This window comes from Neoarius graeffei, chromosome 14 (genome assembly GCF_027579695.1).
Source record: "Neoarius graeffei isolate fNeoGra1 chromosome 14, fNeoGra1.pri, whole genome shotgun sequence".
Taxonomy (NCBI): domain Eukaryota; kingdom Metazoa; phylum Chordata; class Actinopteri; order Siluriformes; family Ariidae; genus Neoarius; species Neoarius graeffei.
Genome location: NC_083582.1, coordinates 44,930,870 through 44,953,734, shown reverse-complemented (window position 1 = coordinate 44,953,734; position 22,865 = coordinate 44,930,870). Strand labels below are relative to the sequence as shown.

Genomic DNA, 22,865 nt, shown 5'->3' with positions numbered 1-22,865 from the left:
CTTTACATTTACATCAGACTAGTCTTGGCATGTAAAATAAAATTTTTAAAAATGCAAAAATAAAGTAGTTTTTAAGGGTTTTTTTTTTAACTATGCATTTTTCAATAGATTAAAGTGTACTATAAATTTGACAGTAAATTACATTAGGTTTTTGAGAAGCAGTTGTCAGTAAATTTATGTTTATTAAATTAATTAATTTATTTTAATTGAGAAGCAGTTGCCAGTTGCTTTATTTACAGTACCATACATGTATCATAGATACAAGCATACTCAGTTAATTTACTGTCAAATTTATGGTACCTTTTTTTAACCATTGTAAGAGAAACCATATAAACAACAATGCACATGGTCTTATTTAGGTCTTACAACTCATTATTTAGGTTATACAAAAATAACTCGTTATTTTTTTATTCAAACAATTGTGAATCCAAATCACGCCACAGAGGTAATTCTTCATTCAATCACGTATGTATTTAACAAAGCTTCACATTTAGAGTAACTTGTATACAGTATGTACACGTCTCTATAGGAATGATATCAGGCACATTGAAAAATAGAATCGATTATTCTAAGCAGAGTTTGATGTCGGCTAAACATTCAACCATTTTTTAAAAATTTGTACAAGTGCTTCTTGTTACAAAAATACATTGTTCATTGCAGCACAAGGACATTTAAAACATTAATTGATTTAAACATTTATTCAGGTACCACTTTAAACCACTATTGGAGTTTGAAAGTCACTTGTGTTTTTTTTTTGTGTGTGTGTTTTTTAACCAATCACTATAGATATACACACCATACAGAACACACTGGAAAATGGTTTCTTAGGCTTCATTTCAGTTTCGAGTTTGAAATCCAAAAGATCTATTTAAAATAAAAATGTTTTAAAAGAAATTTGCTGAGACATGTATAGTCTGGACTCTAGACATACAAGACTGCAAGAAAGCAATGTCTGGTTTGCTAGGTACTTTCTGTTATAGATAAATGAAAGCCATGTTTTTCCTTTCACTGTTTTTTAATTTTTTTTAAGCATTTGTGAATTTGATAGCTGAAAGGAGTTTTACTGAATCTTTTTGTGTGTGTGTGTGTGTGTGTCTCTTTGGTACTCTAATACGAAAGGCCTAATAGAATATGAATTATATCAGTATATCATCATCTATTATATCATCTCTGAACAGTCACGTCAGATAGAAAATTGTGGAATTAATTAACAAACCTATTAATTATATCCATTTGGAGACAGTCATTTAGTACTTTGTGTCACATGACATAGGTAACCAGACTAGAATGGCTAGACAACCTGTAGAAATGACCGTGATGAACGTGACCTTCAAAGACAAGGACAGTAATAAAGATACTTTCAAAAAAACCATGCAAGTTCTGATTCACCATCACCCGTAGTTGACTGATTTTTTTTTCATGTCCAAGTTGATAATATTGAGGGACACTCTGAAAATAGATTGGGTGTAAATACAGAGCTCTCCACTGGAGCCAGTGATTGAGACTTCATTCCGATATGTCAGAAAGTGTGTTTCTGAAAAAAAAAAAAAGGTCACTGGTACAGAAGATAAAAGTGACCAGTGATGTCTCTGGGTATCTGATTCTTGATTTCTTTGGAGGGGTTTAAGCGCTCCAGTAACATCTAGGAGTATTTGTACTTTCTTAAATAGAAATGATAAGAATGGATGATAGGAATGGAGGGATGGATTTGCTTTACATGTGACCATTTTATTTTACTGTGCAGATTTAAAGAAATGGGGGGAAAAAATAGAAATTCACTTATTACTGAATTTTTATTTCCGTAATTAAGTGCTTTAGTGTAACCAGATCTTTTTTTCTTGATAGAAAAATTTCATATCAATTTACATGTGAATTCATCATTCACACAGATGTATTACTTCCATACATATATAGATAAAATAATATAGATATTTATTTTATACATTTGCAAGCACTTTTAATACATGTGGATTTCCCGGATCCGGATTCACTTTGAACAAAGCAGCGTTTCATCAGTAAATCTAGTGCAAGATTTCAGTGCTTTCCTCACTGCTCCTAGTAAGGCTTCCTTCTATGTATGTACAAAGACGTTGTTGGAACACGTGTCCCGGGCCACCGTATGTATACCCTGCTTTCCTTTATGGTTCAGTTCAAGACAGAAAAAAAAATAGCTTATTTGAATAATAACTAAGGATGCTTGGAACAGATAAGACACCATTGTGTATTTCCTTACTGGCTATGATTAAAAACTGACATTGTTGAGATCAGCAAAAAGAGGATGTTCAGAAAAGGCACTACTTTAACTATTAATACAAAAAAAGCTGTCATGACAAATGAGCACACTTGTTGAGTGATTATCTCATGGCATGTGAATTTCTGTGGGTCAATAACGTCATGACCGATCATGTCAACAGTTCTTTTGGTAGACCAACAAATGGAACGAGACACACATGCCAAGCCAGGGCAGGATTAAACACGCATTCAGACAGCTACAGTCCCAGCTGTGACGACAAGTCTGATGAATGAGGAAGTCTGAGAATGTATAAGGAAATACAAAAGAAAGAACTGGAATGAATGAAAAACAATGGTGTGATTAAGTCCCTCCTGTGCGGTGTGTCCATTCACTGTTCCGTCTTTTGCTGGGATGAGAAAACTGCAGGAGCTTCAAATGGGTTAGCCAAAGTCGATACGAGGACGATATTCCAGTACCATTGGGTAGGCCTAGAAAAGAGATAAAGAAGACAAATGAGTGTCACTTATCAAATCATTGATCATACTGAAACAAGCACAGAGGGTTTTGAAATTGTGTCACAGTATTAAAGAAAATACTTTCAAAATGAACTTTGATAAGAATTGTCAGAGACAAGCAGCCATTGATCAAAATGAATATGGAAATGAAAGAGGAACTGCAAATTGCACATTATGACATTATGCAGGTCATAAAAGTTTAATATATGTTTTCCATAAACCAACTGACAAAGGATGTCACATGACAGAAATTGAGATTGGTGAGATTCAGAGGGTTGCTATCAGCTCTGTGTTATGAGATAGTAACACACACATACACACTACATTACATTAATGGCATTTAGCAGGCGCTCTTATCCAGAGCGACGTACAACATACCCAGAGCAGCCTGGGGAGCAGTCGGGGGTTCAGTGCCTTGCCTAAGGGCACTTCAGCCATTACACACACACACACACACACACACACACACACACACACACACACACGCGCGCGCGCACACACACACATTTGTCTTACTATCCTTGCAGTAAAGATAGTGACTAAAAATAAAAAAAGATTTCATGAAGATTTCTATATTCTCTTATACTGGACATATTCCATTGTTAGATTTTCATATGTAAAAAAATTCATTTAGCTTGAACATCAACAAAAATATAGACTGTTTCTGGAATATATTTGAGCCCAGGCAGAGTATTTTTAGAAACAGAGAGAGCAGAAGATTTCTGAGTGTTAGCAGAAAGAGGGGAAATGAAGTACAGGCCCACACTGACCCAATTCTGTGCCTTTCGTGCCTAATGAGAATTCCAGTAGAATTGCAGGTAGCTGTCACACCATTCAGTTCAAAGTGTTCGGAAAATAACACCTTTGTGGTTCTACTCATTTGTCGTCCAGAGTACTTGTTATGTGAAACACCTGTAGCACTTTAGTATTGATTTATGAAGCATGTGATGGATGAGGACTGGCAAGATTAGTAACAGCTCATTAGTAAACTGCTATTCAGAACACACACAAATATGCAAATTTCAAACGGCATAATTTCACAGTGTGTCACTGGTCTGACCCTGAAAAACAAACTCTACTCCACTATAAAAAATGGAATTGTAAATTGCAAAATGCATATGACTATACTGCTGTACACATACCTGAATGTAGTACTTTAAATTGACAGATTTCCAAAAAACATTCAACTGGACCAAAATAGATCATGATGTGAAAGCAGGGTAAATATCCAAAGGATGGCCCAGCTTTCATCCCATCATTAAGATGTCATATTTGAGATAGCTGAGAGGAACATCTGTTAGATAGACCTCAGGCATGCCCTGTGTGCTTCTCTACAGACAGTTTGGATCTCACCTTTGGTTGTATTCTCAGAGTCTCACCTAAAAGTGACACTCACAGAGACAGATTTAGAGCAGCGGCACCCAAAAGAGTTTATTCCTGTATAGCCAAAGCTGTAGATCAGAACATTACATTACAGGCATTTAGCAGACACTCTTATCCAGAGCGACATACAACATACTCAGAGCAGCCTGGGGTTAGGTGCCTTGCCCAAGGACAATTCAGCCATTTCTGCTGAGTCAGGGAATCAAATCAGCAACCTTTTGGTCCAAAAGCTGCTTCTCTAACCATTAGACCATGGCTCCCCCATGCCATGGTGCAACCTCCCCAAAATCATGATGTAACCTTTACATGATCTTGAGTAGTGTTGTAGTCAAGAGCAACTAAACCGAGACCAAGTCATGACCAGGACCAGAGTGTATCGAGACCGAGACAAGACCAAGACTTTGAGGGTTGAGATCAAGTCAAGCCCAGGACCAGACCAGTAGGTGTGAAGGGGGGCAGGGGAGGGATGACAGCCGTGAAGAAAAATTTCAAATTAGTCATGTTATTGGTCGCATTTGAAGCAGGAAATTTTTACATCCAATCACTGTAACGACATTAACAAATAAATCAGACAATGCACAGGCAATTTAGTGAAATCCCTGCAGTTGTGGTCTTGACTGGTCTTGAAATAAAATCCAGAGTTCTCTATGTCTGAGACAGACATAAGACGGAATAAAAATACAATTGATTCCGAGACGAATTGAGACTGAGACCTTCAAAAAGTGGTCTTGAGACTGGTCTTGAGACCAAGACCAATTTCAAGTACTACAACACTAATCTTGAGGTTACTGGTGATGCACTTACAAGTATCTTTCTTTATGAAGGTTGTGAATTTAGACATGCTACAAATCTTACTGCCATTTGAATTTGTTCTAAATCAAAATTTGACTTTATAAATGAGGTCTTACTAAAAACCTGACGATAGTTTACCTGAGCGATCATTTAAATGACAGGATGTATAAGCTGGGTGTACCCATTCAAAAATAAAGGGCCATTGGTTGGTTCCTCTAATGCTTTCTCAAGTTCAAACCTAATATAGAAACACATCGTCAGAATGTAAAAATCAAATCTCAGTCCACAAATTCAGATGTTTTTAGGAGTACTGTTTCATCAGTGGCTCTTAAAATACTTTTTCTCATATTGATCTATCAGGAGCTATAGAGATATGTGAGCTTTAATAAAATTTACCACAATTGACACTGATATTGTGGCTTTGGTTCAGTGCACCAGTCCATCAAACTTTGTGTGATTTGATGTTAAAGGAAGAATCCACCTGAATTACTTTTATAGCAATATTTATAATCAACACATCATCTTCAATTGTGCAAAAGAGTTCATTTTTGAAATGAATAAAAAGAGTTAAGACCTTTTTTGTTTGAAATTTCCTACATCAACAAGTTAGTCTATTTGTATTTTCATTTTCTTACATTACCAGTATTGCCATTCAACTACCTGCTGATTCATCTCTACCTAAAGACAGCGATGCAGCAGCACTTGAGTCCTTTAGTTTGTCCAGCTTGCTCACTTGCTCATCTATACATTCAGCTTAAACAGTTCAGGTTCCAAAGCTCCAAATTTCATTCTCATGCCACCACCAACGCCATCATACTTGCAGACTTCTAACTGCCGAGTTTCTGCTGTAGCTTAGCATAACTGTATCGTAGAACAGCGTTGTATTCTGGAACTTTGATTCCAAAGTTTGTCTTCCTTACATCTGTGTTAGAGTTCTCATTAATATGACATTAAACTTAAGTGAAAAACTTGAGTGCAAAATGGTGAGTGAGAAACGAAGCTCTTTTGTTCTGAGCTAACGTGGCATAACAGTCATCACTAATGTCTGAGATCAAACAAATTTGTTTTCCATTTTATTTTTCACTGTAATTACTGTGGTAGTATTCCGGTATAAACATTTAATGTGCTTTTCAGTGGACTTTTACTTTAAAGTTCTCATCTTTAATTCAAGAGTATACACCGATCAACCATAAAATTAAAAACACTGACAGGTGACATGAATAACATTGATTATCTCATTACAATGGCACCTGTCAAGGGGTGGGATATATTAGGGAACAAGAGAACAGTCAGTTCTTGAAGTTGATGTGTTGGAAGCAGGAAAAATGGGCAGGTGTAAGGATCTGAGCGACTGTGACAAGGACAAAGTTGTGATGACTAGATGACTAGGTCTGAGCATCTCCAAAATGATACATCTTGTGGGGTGTTCCCGGTATACAGTAGTTAGTGCTTACCAAAAGTGGTCCAAGGAAGGACAACTAGTGAACCAGCAACAAGGTTGTGGGTGTCGAAGGCTCACTGATTCACATGGGGCATGAAGGCTAGCCCATATGGTTCAGTCCCACAGAAGAGCTACTGTAGCACAAACTGCTGAAAAAGTTAACGATGACTAAAACAGAAAGGTGCCAGTGTTAACATTTCCAGCAGTTTGTGCTACAGTAACTCTTCTGTGGGATTGGACCATATGGGCTAGCCTTCGTGCCCCATGCGAATCAATGAACTTTGGCTGCCCATGACCCTGTCACCAGTTCACCAGTTGTCCTCCTTGGACCACTTTTGGTAAGTACAAACCACTGTATACTGGGAACACCCTACAAGATATGCCATTTTGGAGATGCTCAGACCCAGTCATCTAGCCATCACAATTTGGCCCTTGTCAAAGTCACTCAGATCCTTACACTTGCCCATTTTTCCTGCTTCCAACACATCAACTTTGAGAACTGACTGTTCTCTTGCTGCCAAATATCCCACCCCTTGGCAGGTGCCATTGTAATAAGATAATCAACATTATTCACTTTACAGGTCACTGTATACTGCACATGTAAAAAAGATTTTAAAATATACAGGAATCTTAACCCTTTTTTATACTTAATACACCAAGTTGAAACTTTTTATGGATTTCTCTGTACTGGAATTCATTTTGTAAACGTCAATAATTTTAGCAGACCTTTGCAAAATTTAGCTGTTTTGAAATTCAAATTCCAAACAAATTCAGACCCGCCCTTTACTATTCCCTGTAAAAACCCACCCCAGAAGTCAAGTGTTTGTTGTGCCAAGGCTTAAATGCTGATGTAAGCGTGAAAGTTTTCAAAACGGACAGGGAAACAGAGACGCCTGCTTGTCCTGACTGGTTGAATGTCAATGGCCAGAGTTACAGAGAAGAGATTTTCTCCTTTGAATTCTACTGACAGCCGCTACACTGAGAAGAGAACATGTACTCTGATTTAATTGTCATTAACCCAAAGCAAAGGAACATCATGTGACACATTTTCAGGAGATCATTCACAGAATTATATGTTTATTATCACAAATTATTTGTTTCATCCATAGGATTATGAAGGCAGTCGATGTTTCATGACAGGATACTGAGTACTGAGTCAGGGAAATTCATTATTTGTCTTAGCTGAGGTACAGATTTAGTAGGAGAGGAGACAATAAGAGACATTAACACATCTTACATTTTCACCTCGAAGCCTCCACCTCGTCATGTATATGAACTCCATGGTGTGATCTTTTCCCATAATCTCTCCATTGCATAGGACGTCTAGCTGTAGAGAAGGCCAGATTGCCACAATGTGAGGAACTCATGTACTTCAGGTAAGGAGACATATTGTACTCTGTGTTAGCAAGCTGAATGAAGTTATAGTCTGCACTCAAATTAGGTTTGCACTGCAATAAAAAGGTAAACGATGACAAATTAAAATGTTTGACCAATCTGTAACAGAGAATTTTTCATTGTAATTCGACAACGTCAATGAAGTGAGCAGTAATCTGAGCCAAATTTCAGTGTAAGCCCAGCTTTATTCTACAGCCAGCTATTGTTTCATGCCAATGGGGTGTACAATCAGATCCATAAATATTTGTCTGTTGACAGTTATTGTTATTTTAGCTGTCTACTACAGTACATTGAAGTTGAAATGAAATAACAAATAAGCATTAAGAGATCAAAATTAATTGGACAAAGTAGATTAATCATAAAAAAAATCACAATTTGTAATACACAAGATGCTGGGTTTGTTCCCTGGTGAAGTTCTGCCTGGCTTCTGCTGCAGCTCTCTGCAGTTCTTGCTTGTTCTTGGGGTGTTTTTCCTTCTGTTTTAACTTCAGTAAGTGAAACGCATGCTCAGATGCAGTCAGGTCAGGTGAATGAGTACGGCATTTGCAGAACATTCCACTCCTTTCCCTTAAAAATGTCCATCCATCCATTATCCATAACCACTTATCCTGTGCAGGGTCGCAGGCAAGCTAGAGCCTATCCCAGCTGATTATGGGTGAGAGGTGGGGTACACCCTGGACAAGAACCAGGTCATCGCAGGGCTAGAACATAGACACAAACAACCATTCACACTCACATTCACACTGACGGTCAATTTAGAGTTACCAATTAACCTAACCTGCATGTCTTTGGACTGTGGGGGAAACCGGAGCACCCAGAGGAAACCCACACAGACACAGGGAGAACGTGCAAACTTCACACAGAAAGGCCCCCATCGGCCACTGGACTCGAACCCAGAACCTTCTTGCTGTGAGGCGACAGTGCTAACCACTACACCACCGTGCTGCACCTTAAAAAAGTCTTGGGTCACTTTTGAAGTATGCTTCATGCCGTTGTCCATCTGTACTGTGAAGCACCGTGCAATAAGTTTTGAAGCATTCAGCTGAATCTGAGCAGATAATATGGCCCTATACACTTCAGAATTCACCCTGATACTTTTGTTAAACATCACATCATTAATAAATACAAGGGAACCAGTTCCATTGGCAGCCGTACATGCCCACGCCATAACGCTACTTCAACCATGCTTCACAGATGAGGTGGATCATGAGCAGTTCCATCCCTTCTCCATACTCTTCCCATCATTGTCTCTTTGTCTCGTCTGTTCATAGAATGTTGTTCCGGAATCATACAGGCTTTTAAAGGTGTTTGTTGTTGTTGTTTGCAAACTCTAATCTGGTTTTCCTGTTTTTGAGGCTTACCAATAGTTTATACCTTATGGTAAACCCTCAGGATTTACTCGGATGAAGGTTTCTCTTGATTGTTGACCTTGATACAGACATACCTACTTCCTGGAGGGTGTTCTTCATCTGGCCAACTATTGTGAAGGGGTTTTTCTTCACCAGGGAAAGAATTCTTCTGTCAGCCACAACAGTTGTTTTCCGTAGTCTTCCATAGTCTAGGTATAAAATGTGCAGTAATTCCTTCACCTTTCACTGGATTTGGATGTAAATACTTATTTAATTTCAACTCAAATGTACTGTGGTGGATGGCTAAAATAAAAATATCCAGATATTTATGGACCTGACTACATAATAAAATGCACTGACTACAGGTTGGTGCGCACGCGCACACACACACACGTACTTCCATCTTTGTGGGAACACTCATTGACCTAATACATTCCCTAGCCCCTTATGCCTCGGTCACAACCGGCTGTACGTGCTCCTACAGCCGGTCTACGTGCAAAAAACGCAAGAAATGCACGGAGGGCACGCGTGAAATGCACAGAGGGCGCGCGTGTGACGTGCTGATTTTCGAGCCGTAGACTGGCCGGAGACAGGCCACAGAGGTTCTTTGTCATGTTAAACAAACTCTATGGGCGCTTACGTTTTTTTCAGGTTGCAAGACAAACTTACGGCCAACGTGCGTCTTTCTCCATGAACAAAAAAAAAACCGCAGCGATTTGGGAAACGCCAAAAATCGCACGGCCAAAAAATCGTACATCCGGTTGTGACCTAGGCTTTATCCTAACCTTGACCATCACAACTAAATGCTTAACCCCAACCCTTACCCTAACCCTAATCTAAACTTAATTCTAATCTGAACCCTAAAACTAAGTCTTAACCATCAAACAGCCCTCTGAGGAAGTGAGGACCAGCCAAAATGTCCTAACTTCCCAAAAATATCTGAAATTTTTTGGTTTAAAAAAAACAAAAACAAAAAAAACATGTTCTGGTCCACAATATGTAGCAAATACAAGTGCACACACACACACACACACACACACACACACACACACACACACACACACACACACACACACACACACAGAGTGCACACGTTACCTCATAAGAACTTGGAAGCTTTAACTTTAGACTTAAGAACTTCTTGATTGTTCCTACAGTGACACGAGTTGAGCAGCGAATAAATTTCTTCATTAAGCCCTGAAGAAGGAATAAAACACACAACACACTGTCACAGCTGTTCCAGCATTACACTATACAGTGGTGCACTCAAGGTTCAGAGTATCCATTACATAACCTTCTGACTGTCTCCCAATTAAGAGTTGCACAAAAGTGCTGTAAGGAAATAGGGTTATAATGCAATCACCTTCGTTATTGTAAGAGAATATATGAACACACTCAGAAGTGGCTACTGTCTGCGTAAGTAAGTCACAAAAGGCCTAATTAAACGAAGTCTTGAGTGAATTAAAGCTGAGATCACACATGACAAAACGAATCATTAAAGCTAAGCAGGAGAAATTAAGAGAAAGGACAACTGGAGAGAGTGTGTGAATTATAGGAACATGCTGACATTTTAATACTCAAGCAAACAAATTTCTGTTCACTGCATCTGTAGTGTGTGAGTGATTACCACAGACAATAATTTTGACATATTTCCCAGGACACAGAAAAGAACAGAAAACACATAATGCTTAATGGAAGTCTAAGGGAAGTTTTTGGGTCAGGCAGTAATGATTTATGCAAAACATGCTTTTTTTTTGCAGAACACAATGTATTTGCAAATCAAGCTCGAAATCTGTATAATTCATCCTTTCAAAGACAGGACTATTTTTTCAGTGTGAAGAACTTGTGGTAATGCTTAACCAGCATAGTCGATTTCTGCCTGCTCATGCACAGATACCACAAACTTTTAGGGAAGGTAGCCAGAATAAAATTTTCATGTATTGCTCCAGTGTTGGTAACACAGTCTTATAATAAGAGTGCAAGTATTGTAATTTTGTATTACATTAGGATATTGGGGCGGCACGGTGGTGTAGTGGTTAGCGCTGTCGCCTCACAGCAAGAAGGTCCGGGTTTGAGCCCCGTGGCCGGCGAGGGCCTTTCTGTGCGGAGTTTGCATGTTCTCCCCGTGTCCGTGTGGGTTTCCTCCGGGTGCTCCGGTTTCCCCCACAGTCCAAAGACACGCAGGTTAGGTTAACTGGTGACTCTAAATTGACCGTAGGTGTGAATGTGAGTGTGAATGGTTGTCTGTGTCTATGTGTCAGCCCTGTGATGACCTGGCGACTTGTCCAGGGTGTACCCCGCCTTTCGCCCGTAGTCAGCTGGGATAGGCTCCAGCTTGCCTGCGACCCTGTAGAACAGGATAATGAGATGAGATGAGATGAGATGAGATGAGATGAGATGAGATGAGATGAGATATGAGATGAGATGAGATGAGATTAGGATATCGACATGTTTTAAAAGTTTACTGACAGAATAATCTCACTAACACCAGCCCATAGACTTCTGTTATTAGTGACTTGTGAACTTGTTTACTGTGTTTGCTGTTTTCATTATACTACAATGTGTTGAAATTATACTTCTTACCTCCGCCATCTTTGTTGGAGGAGGTTATGATCTCACCTCAGTTTGTTTCTTTGCCTGTTCCCAACGTAACTCAAGAAGTAGTGAACGGATTTTGATGAAATTTTAAGGAAAGGTGAGCCATGGGTTAAGGAACAATTGATTAGACTGTGATGCAAATCCAGATATGTATGCGGGTCCAGGATTTTTTTTTCATCTTTTCCCAACATAACTCAAAAAGTAATGAATGGATTTTGATGAAATTTGGTGTACAGCTTTAGTATTATCCTAGTTTCAGTTGATTTGATTTTGATGTTGATAACATGCGGCTTGGTGGAGACATGCACTCTACCAAGGCTGCTTCTAGTTACTATAGATGTACTGGATAAACTAGAGATTCTGGTGAAGTATTACTTTCTATGTTAAACAAATAGAGAGGAGCTTCAAACAGCTTTTGTTGGACTAAGCCTCAGCAAAGGTTATAGATCAGCCTGCCTTTAACTTCTCATCATTCACTGCAAAAGATTAGATCTTAAAAAGTGAAAATATCTTGAAACAAAGAAAGCTTATCTAATATTTAAATAATATTGGCTGGTGTTGAGTGGTATATCAGATATATTCCATTCAGCTAGCATGATGCTGAACGAATCGAAGACGAGTTTAATATCATTCCAGCTGAATGGAATCTATCTGATATACTATGAAAAACAGCCAGCCAATATTATTATTATAATACATACACATTCAATAGAACAATTATAGATTTTACAAAAAGTTAAAGTTTTACGTGTAATACGTATCTTATGGCATTTTCAATTCCCTGCAACAGTTTACTGTGGGTGCTGCAGGCGAACAAAGAAATGCTCCTGCGCACGTGCAGCAGAAAACTTTCTCACTGAATATTCACGTCAGCTTGGACTTGGACTTGACTCAGACTTGAACACTGGGGACTTGACACTGGACTCGGATTCGAGGTTTAGCGACTCGACTACAACACTGGAGTGATGTAATACATGTAGGATAAGCGATATGCTAACAATATTGCATGCTATCAAACCAAATGAATGAAACCCGCTAGAAGGGAATAGAATAAATATATGTTATTTACCAGCTGGGAGGTCCGTATGGTGAAATACCGTGACCGAGGTCTTGAAAGTACTGAGCGAGGCCCTCTGGGCCGAGGTCAGTATTCAAGGCCGAGGTCACGGTATTTCACCATATGGACCGACCTTAAGCTGGTAAATAATATATTTATTTTTTTCTTTACCAAATTCTAACAGAAAACGAGAACGCCCGAAAGGGAAAACCGAGCCAAGTCGCCATTTTGAATCCTCATTCACGGCTGTAATGCAAATGGCTTCCTCCTCGGTATACAAGTGCACTTCCATGGCAGGAAAAAAACTATATTTTGCCGCCTATGTAGTCCCCTGTTTATACAAAATTGAGTCATTCAGGATTCAGCCATGTTTTTTGCTCGGCGTTAGCAACAGTTACAGGTTTTTAGCTTTCTACTGAAATGTTTTCTTTTATTTCTTCTTCCTCAGGGTAGTAAAACTCGCTTTCGCTGTGAAGACTGTCGTTATCACTATCCATGCTGTAAAATTAATGCTATTTTCCTGAGAAATGCTGGCAAAGATTTTTAATAATCTTATAAATAAATCTTATAAAAAAAAAGATAAATGTTGACAAAAAATGCTACTATGTTTGTTGTTGTGAATGAGCGAGTCGCCAGAGGTCCATAACTGGGGTCCGTAACTGGGGTCCGTATCGTAGGATACGGATCCACTCGCCAGCCAATCAGAGCGCAGGATTTGATGGAAACCGGACGGCGAAAAAAATAAATGTTTTTATTCCATGGAAAAAGTGTCCTGTATGTATAATAATTCCCGATATGTGATTATTATACAACAAATATAAGACCATTAAGCCTATTTCTCGACATGGTTACTGATTTTACGCTGAAAATGATCGGACTCATCTCATCTCATTATCTCTAGCCGCTTTATCCTTCTACAGGGTCGCAGGCAAGCTGGAGCCTATCCCAGCTGACTACGGGTGAAAGGCGGGGTACACCCTGGACAAGTCGCCAGGTCATCACAGGGCTGACACATAGACACAGACAACCATTCACACTCACATTCACACCTACGGTCAATTTAGAGTCACCAGTTAACCTAACCTGCATGTCTTTGGACTGTGGGGGAAACCGGAGCACCCGGAGGAAACCCACGCAGACACGGGGAGAACATGCAAACTCCACACAGAAAGGCCCTCGCCGGCCCCGGGGCTCGAACCCAGGACCTTCTTGCTGTGAGGCGACAGCGCTAACCACTACACCACCGTGCCGCCATGATCGGACTCTATTGGCATATTGAATTTTGCTTCTTTCTCAAAAAGAAAAACAATTTAAAGCTTGAAATGAGTGAAGAATTTTTAGAAATAGTCTTAAACATGGGCATTGCTAGGCATATTTTGGGTGGCTTTAGCCAATCAAAAATATGTAGCAACGTTCCTGGTTTTAATCATCTGAAAACTGTTGAAAAATAATCTAATAAAGATAATATACATTTCTTAAATTTGCTTATATTCAATATATATTAACTGGCAAAGATATCATTTGGGGCGTGTCACCACAAAATGAGTCCAGTTGGTCAAAAAATGAAATGTTGTTTTATTGGATATTACAGTTAATTATTTTTTAAATAATGGGTCATTTGTTAAATTTGGTGCAACCAAATCCAAGAAATTATCAAAAATGTTTCAGGTATTATTATCTCGACAGAAAGTCTGGAGAAAGTTTGGAGAATATCAGCTGTAAACTTTGTGATGTGTAAACTGAAATTAATACACAGCACGTGCTTATTTGGCCTACAAAGTCATATTTATAGGTGTTTTTTTTTTCAATATAATATTTTGGTGATGGATACATTATAGGTTGTACTGTATTTCTGGCAAAATTAGAAAAATGCTATGTGGGTCATTTTTACCACAATCTTCTGTGAGATTCAAATCACTATATCTCAGAGTGAACTTTTGCTACACGTGTCTCATTTTATGGTGACGCTCCTTTTTTTGCAGGAGTCTGATAGAGATTTGGTGTCAGAGAAAAAGTATGATCATCATGAAATAAAAAAAAACAAACAAACCAAAAAACACAATCATACAAACATCATAGCGAGACAGAGACAGAGAGGCTAAGACCTAACCTTAACTATGTTCTCTCCTATCTGGCCGTTGTTGCGCAGACAGTCCAGGCAGATGGCTATCTGTGGGTCATTCCTGTGATAATCTCCATCACCTCCATCATCAATGTCCTCATCCACCTTCATCCTCTTACACTCAGGACCATCATCTGAAATAAGATAGAAGCCCGTTAATGAGTGTGTCATATGCAGCATATGCTTCAATACAGACCTGTGTGTAGAAACAGTTTAGTAACAGAACTCTAAGGGAATACATGAAATAGACAAACACATGTAGTATGCATGAGATGCATTGTTTTCGCCTCCCCTGAATAAATTTATCCAACATCGTTCTGCTGAGCTGAACTGATACACTGGACCGATAGAGCAGCCGTGTCTTTCACCAATTCTTCCTTTCAAATTAGAACGACGATATACAAGAAGATGCACTTGGGGGATATGAAGAGGAAAGTAATTACACAATCATTAAGAATTGCTTACAGCTGCACACTCTTTATAAGCTGTTGTGAAGACTGAAGCCTTCAGGAAATTCTGGGTGGCTGATGTGTGATTCGGTAATTCAGTGAGCAAATGATGGCAGGAACACAAAGCGGCTTTTCTAACGTTCAATAAAAGGCCAAGCCACGTTTCTATGCAGGCAGTATCTGAATATTTCAGACCAGTGAAACACACAAGGCAGGTTTTGATGTATAAAATGTGATCAAGCATTAATGCAGTACATCTTCCTACTAACAGACTCAAGGCTTTATTTAATGTCTGCAGACTGAACCTGACAGCAAGCTGGAACGATATTAAAGCTCGAGCCTGGTCACTTCCATTCATTTCAACAACATAGACATCTAGTCTCCTAATCTTCCTTAAGACAAGCTCAGAGAAATTGAATGTGTGAGAATGGACTCAACGAGTCACTAGAGATCATAAGCTATAATCTTGTTTGTTATTTGTAAGTGACTGATTGCTTCCTTAGCACACCTCAGTGTGGTGAGATGAAGACAGATATAATCAGAGTTCCTTAGAGAGGGCTGTCAAAGACCAGCTGCGTGCTGTCACCTTTAAAATTGAAATTTAACACTCCCATAGGCATTTACACTGCAGTCTATCTCAGCCGGCTCTCACTTATAGCCTTATCCTTTGATATTCACAGACATTCACGTTATGAACGGCATAAGGCTCACTCTAAAAGTTCTCCCTGACATCTCATTGTGGAAGGCATTTTAATCATTCATTAATACTCTCCAGCACTGTACACTATTGTATATCAACCATGAGGAGAAGATTAGGGCTAACTTATACCCATGCATTGTTCAATTCTTCTATCTGACTGCTCACAAGGTGATTCGTTTTCTATAACAGTAGCTCTGACAAAAGTGCCGGCTGTAATAATGAGTTTATATTAAAGCACTCTGTCTAATGCATTATTGTTTCTATAGTAACAGGGACTTGTAGAAGGTAGGCATAATTATAAATGATTAGAAATGTTGTTACTTAACATATACATGGATAAACTAGAAGGGCACTTGGTAGAGTGTATATGTATCTCTGCCAAGCCACATGTTATCAACATTAAAATCAAAATCACTTGAACTGAGGATAATACTAAAGCTGTACACCAAATTTCATCAAAATCCATTCACTACATTTTGAGTTATGTTGGGAACAGACAAAAAAATAATAATCCTGGATCTGCATACATATCTGGCTTTACATCAAAATCTAATCAATTGTTCCTTGGCCCATGGCTCACCTTTCCTCAAAATTTCATCAAAATTTGTTCACTACTTTTTGAGTTATATTGGGAACAGTTAAACAATCCATCCATCCATTATCTGTAGTCGCATATCCTGTACAGGGTCGCGGAAAAGAATTGGAATTGGGGTTGTAACTAAGAGAGGATGGGGGTGATGTGAGCAGAGCGTTTAGTATGGGTTAGAACTCCAGCTGCAGAGTTCTGAATATATTGTCGCTTTTGTAAAGACTTTGCAGGAAAGCCTATGAAGAGTGAATTATCCATCCATCCATCCATCCATCCATCCATCCATCCATCCATTATCTGTAGCCGCTTATCCTGTTCTACAGGGTCGCAGGCAAGCTGGACCCTATCCCAGCTGACTATGGGCAAGAAGCGGGGTACACCCTGGACAAGTCGCCAGGTTATCGCAGGGCTGACACAGAGACAAACAACCATTCACGCTCACACCTACGGTCAATTTAGAGACACCAATTAGCCTAACCTGCATGTCTTTGCAGGTAACCTGAAGAGAGTCAGACACACACTTATCTTACTCTCCCATCTTGAGAGAACCTTTCATTGACATGTACCTAAATCTAGACCTAGCCTTTCAAGGGACATATTTAAAAAAAAAAACACTTCACTTTTTCAGTGCTTGTGCACATACATTTAGGTATCTGGAGCCTACCAAGTCACAAACTCTGAAATTAGACACCCAGTCAGTTTCTTTTGGGCAGTCTATTTCAGAAAACATGTGCTTTAATAAGCTCTTCAGATTTGGCTCCCTTTTCTATTGCTGGGTTTCAGTCACGTGACTTTTCTTAACAGTTTTACCGGAAGTGAAATAGCTGGTGGTCCAAACGGCTGCTGTAGTGCAAACGACTAGCAATAACTTATCAGAGTATGCTCGTAATCTAGAAGCCACTGCTCACTTTAGATATATTCAGAAGATTGCTATGTCCAATGGAATCGACCCCTACAGTCTGGGAAAGAAGGATTTGTCATACAATCTCGAAAACTACCCTTCAGTTGAGTTCCCCGACATCTCGAACTATCTGGTGTTGCAGACGTCCTTCTACACTGCAAAACAGATGAAAGCGTGTAAGAGTATGGAGGCTTACAATTTTTTTGTACGTGGCTGGGTAAAGGACCTCGCTATCGAGTCACTCCCAAATTAATCCTGTATTGTTTTTGCCCGTGTAAGTATGGTTTTTTTAAGCTTTTTTTTTTTAAGTTTTACAACAAAATGCTGCAAGTTGAAGTGTAAACAAACAACAGTTCACTTGATTCTCACTTGTCTTGGCTCTTCTCTCAGGTAAAGCATTCCCAAAGATCATCAGAAACCCCTTTAAAGACCTGGATCTTAGTTAAACAAAACGGAGAAGTGATCACGGCGCATTGTAACTGTATGGCTGGGTAAGAATTTTGTCGCAGCCTTCATGCATATCAATTTTGTGAGGAGTAAACAAAAAAACAGCTGGGGACTTTAGCGCTTCGTGACTAAAAAAAGTACCATAAAATAACGACACATAGCAAGAAAAGTACTTGGAAAACACTAACGACATAGCTGAGAGGGAAATACAAACCTTTCACCAAGTGATCACTGCAAACTTGAGCATGCTTTGACTCGGCTCTCTTTGATTTCAGTGAGAGGTTCAAAAGCCATCTTTCTCGACGTCTTTTTGTGAAATCCTGTTTGTTCGCCCTTTTTTCTTAGTTCATGGGGAACGCTGAAAAAACTTTTCAGTTTCATGGTTTGATCGAGTCAAACAATCTAAAACAACACAAGTGTAAGGCATTTTTCATGCGAGCAATGCACCTTCTACGTACAAACGCTTTATCAACTGAGCTTTGGTAGACCACCAGCTAAAGTTTTGACTAACTAATGAGGTGGATGTGACGTCACGTGAAACCCACCAATTAGCCTAACCTGCATGTCTTTGGACTGTGGGGGAAACCAGAGCACCCAGAGGAAACCCACACAGACACGGGGAGAACATGCAAACTCCACACAGAAAGGCCCCTGTCGGCCACTGGGCTCGAACCCAGAACCTTCTTGCTGTGAGGCAACAGTGCTAACCTCTACACCACCATGTTGCCCACAGGTAAACAAACAAACAAATAAATGGAAGTGAAAACATAAACCTCCTCCAATATAATCATTGATAAGGTACACTTTAGGAGTCTCCCTTGTAAGTGCATTGTAACAGAGGCAATGTTGTTTAAGTTTTCCACCTGAGCAAAGTCTTCCAAAAAAGGACTTTGCATTTTAGAGCTTCCCTGTAACATGACAAGCTGCATTTGTTATTTTTGTTTATTTGTTTTTTTTGTATGAAGGAAAAAAAAGAGGCTGGTAAAAGATTGACCTTTTATAACTACTATCACGTAAATGATAACAAGAAGTTATTCTGTTAACTTATACATACATGTATATGGTTAAAAAGTATAGCATGTACTCCCAAGTGGTACAACAGAAAAGCATCATCGCCATCATCACCATCATCCAGTCACGAGTTCGAATTCCGATGATGCCACAGCCATCCAAGACCTGGAGCTCAAGAGGGCGAAACTGACCTGTGCTCTCAGGGAGGGAGGGGTGACATACTCTCTGTCCCCTGTCACAGTGATGCTAGCCAATCATGGACATCTGTGAGCTCATGCATACAGAAGTGAGCGGATAGCGCTTTCCTCAGAGTGTGTTAAGCCACACCCTGACGTTGCATGGGTTGCATGTGGTTGGCTGGCTTAGCCTTCACCCTCCCTGGTTAGCAGCTATCATGTGATAGGGGAGACCTGTCTCAAGGGTGGGAACTGGCCATGATTAAATTAGGGAAATAAAATTGGAAAAAAAAAGTAATTCTTTAATACATAAAAAATGAATCATTGGTGATTTGCTGTGGTATACGTGGAATAAAACACTTTGGGACATGCTGTTATATGAAAAGAATGAACTCTGTGGTGATAACAGTAATGCATCTCACCACCGAGTTCTTTAGACACTTCAGCAGGACAAAGAAGTGTGCTTACCATTGTTGTTTTCTTTTGATTTATTCTTTTTCCAGAACTCAATCTCCTGTTGTTGTTCCTCTGAATAGAAAGAAAGAGAGAGAGATCTATAAGAATTTTTTTTTTAAATGCATACAGTACCAGTCAACAGTGTTTGGACACATCTACTTATTCATAGGTTTTTCTGTATTTTGAATATTTTCTACATTGTAGAACAATGCTGAAGACATCAAAACTATGAAATATGGAAATGTCTGGTATTTTGTGGTAGGCAAAAAAGTGATAAAAGAAGCAAAATATGTTTCATATTTTAAATTCTTCAGAGTAATACCTTGATGACACTTTAAACACTATTGGCATTATCTTAACCAACTTCATGAGGGAGTCACCTGGAACGCTTTTCAATTAACAGGTGCCTCGTCAAAAGGTAATTAGTGCAATTTATTGCCTCCTTAATGCATATGAGATCAAACAATAAATAGTAAACTAGACTGCATTTCCGCAGAGAAAATGCAAAGTGTGCTTGCTGAGCTGTAGCAGAACAACTATCATGCTAGCATGCTAAAAGCTAGCATGCCAACATGCTAATGCCAACATGCTAACAACTAGCATGCTAACAGTTAGCATACTAACATGCTAACAGCATACTAACATGCTAAAAGCTAGCACGTTAACATGTTAATGCTAACATGCTAATAGATAGCATGCTAAAAGTAAAAGATGAGACATGAAGTGTCTTTTGTCTTTTTATTATTAGTGTGCTTGCTCAAGCACACAGCAGCCTTTGGCTGCTGTGTGTTTGAGCAAACACACTAATAATAAAAATACAGTAAACAGCCCTATTCCACAACTGTAGTAATCCATATTATGTCAAGAAACTGCTCAACTAAGTAAAGAGAAACAACATCCATCATTACTTTAAGACATGAAGTGTCTTTTAATTAATAAAGAATTTTTAAAAATAAATTTAATCAGTCAGTGTGTCCAAATGTTTGACTGATACTGTCCCTGAGTAATCAACTCTGTGCTCTGTCTCATCAGTGAGACACAAAATTATTATATATAAGTTTTCACTAATTAACTACATCACCTGAATGAAATACTCCAGATTTTTTTTAACCTAATCTCTAATTACTACATCTGTAGTATACGCATGATGAAGAATCTCAATCTGTTTCCCTGTAATGAGAAACAAATTAAAAACTGTTTTACTGAAAACTAAGCGGTAATAGATGTATATAGGAAGTTAAAGTGGTCAATAAGTGTTTACACTAAACTTGTACTTTTAAGAAATGCAGAATGAGACCTTCATTCATAAATTAAGCTCTAAATCATAATTCAGATATGGTTTGATTTGATTTATTTGGTAAATAATGTAAAACATATAACAAATACAAATATATATGAAAGACATTAAAAACCAGGATAACACATGAAAGTGAAAACACTTATTAGTGTGCTTGCCAAAGGCAAGCACACTATTGTTCTTCTTAAGTTTACTTATTCTGCCTTATTCCGACACGTTTTTTGGATCCACTACTCCTCCTAGGGCGTTCGAGATAGACACCGTTCCAACTCTGAGACGTCTGGCCCGAAGTGGTGTAGTGTGCTTGTATACAGCTTTTGGATCAACGCGCCCGTTCTCTTGTTCTTGTCGTTTTTCTTTTGGTTTTTTCCCATAGAGAATGAATAGGGCTCATGAATCGAATCGTCCTACTCGGACACGCTCCATCACAGATGCACCAAACCTCATGTGATACTTCAGGCCAACTCCCCTGGCACATACATACAATCGGTTCTGATCTGCACTCATATTTTTCCTTTCTTTTTGCTCATCCCTTTTTCCTCCATAGGCTTGCGTTGATTGAATGAATGGTGTTTCAGGAGAAAAACTTTCACTCTCCATCAATTTTTTTAACCAAGTGACCAAACTTCAAGAAACTTCACTTGATGCCTCAGGCCAAGTCCCCGCACAGATCCATCCCCTCATCTGAGACCTGCATTCGTCTTTTCCTTGGTTTTCACGCATCTCTTTTTACCTCCATAGGCTTCCATTGATTTTTGCCCCCCCCCCAAAAAAAATGGAGTTTTGCTCAGTAACACTTCACCACACATCCACCAAACTTCATATGGCACCTCAGGCCAAATCACCCATCACACACGTGATAGGTTCTGACCCGCACTCGTCTTTGTCTTGCCTTTCATCCGTCCATTTTTTCTCCATTTTGCCGCTAATCAATGGAGGCTTGACTGAGTCATTCCTCCCTTCCCCCATAGGTGATGATGCATTTGGCAAGGATCTGCTCATTTGAGACTTTGACAGCAAATCAACTTCAACTCAATGGCCACTTTATTAGGAATACTTACACGCACACACGATAGCAATTAGCATATAAGCATTCACATGTTACCATGCTAGCTGTTAGCATGTTACCCATTACGATATCATGCCTGCTGCTAGCTTGCAAGTTGTTAGCATGTTCACCATTAGCATGTTATCATGAGAGCTGTTAACATGTTAGGATTAGCATGGTAGCATGCAGAGTTCGCATGTTTGCTGTTAGCGACTTCGCCTGAACATGTTAGCATGCTAACTGTTAGTATGTTAGCTGATAGCATGTCACCCTCAGCATGTTAGCATGCTAAAAGTTAACATACTAGCCATTAGCATGTTAGCCTGTTAGCTGTTAGAATGATATCTGTCAGCATATTAGCCTTAAAGTGTTAGAATTTTAACAAATAGCATGTTAATCATTGGGCGGCACGGTGGTGTAGTGGTTAGCGCTGTCGCCTCACAGCAAGAAGGTCCTGGGTTCGAGCCCCGGGGCCGGCGAGGGCCTTTCTGTGTGGAGTTTGCATGTTCTCCCCGTGTCCGCGTGGGTTTCCTCCGGGTGCTCCGGTTTCCCCCACAGTCCAAAGACATGCAGGTTAGGTTAACTGGTGACTCTAAATTGACCGTAGGTGTGAATGTGAGAGTGAATGGTTGTCTATGTGTCAGCCCTGTGATGACCTGGCGACTTGTCCAGGGTGTACCCCGCCTTTCGCCCGTAGTCAGCTGGGATAGGCTCCAGCTTGCCTGCGACCCTGTAGAAGGATAAAGCGGCTAGAGATAATGAGATGAGATGTTAATCATTAGCATGTTAGAATGCTAGCTGTTAGCATGTTATCTATTAGCATGCTATCTGTTAGCATTAATGTTAACATGCTAGCTTTTAGCATGTTAGTATGCTGTTAGCATGTTAGTATGCTAACTGTTAGCA

General features: G+C 39.3%; 1 protein-coding gene across 3 annotated transcripts in view; it reads right to left on the bottom strand.

The window, feature by feature from the left end:
* Positions 1–392: 392 nt before the first annotated feature.
* Positions 393–22,865, bottom strand: part of pcgf5b (polycomb group ring finger 5b) — a 38,410-nt gene continuing 15,937 nt past the window's right edge. For 2 of the 3 annotated variants that reach the window (XM_060939773.1, XM_060939774.1), the window contains exons 5-9: positions 19,627–19,686; positions 14,874–15,019; positions 10,207–10,305; positions 7,602–7,691; positions 393–2,721 (exon numbers count right to left, since the gene is read on the bottom strand). In XM_060939773.1, the coding sequence (XP_060795756.1) occupies positions 2,674–2,721; positions 7,602–7,691; positions 10,207–10,305; positions 14,874–15,019; positions 19,627–19,686 (443 nt within the window). In that variant the 3' untranslated portion in view covers positions 393–2,673. Of the gene's footprint in view, positions 2,722–7,601; positions 7,692–9,203; positions 9,318–10,206; positions 10,306–14,873; positions 15,020–19,626; positions 19,687–22,865 lie in introns of those variants that run through there. The other variant, XR_009656476.1, reaches the window with a different exon arrangement.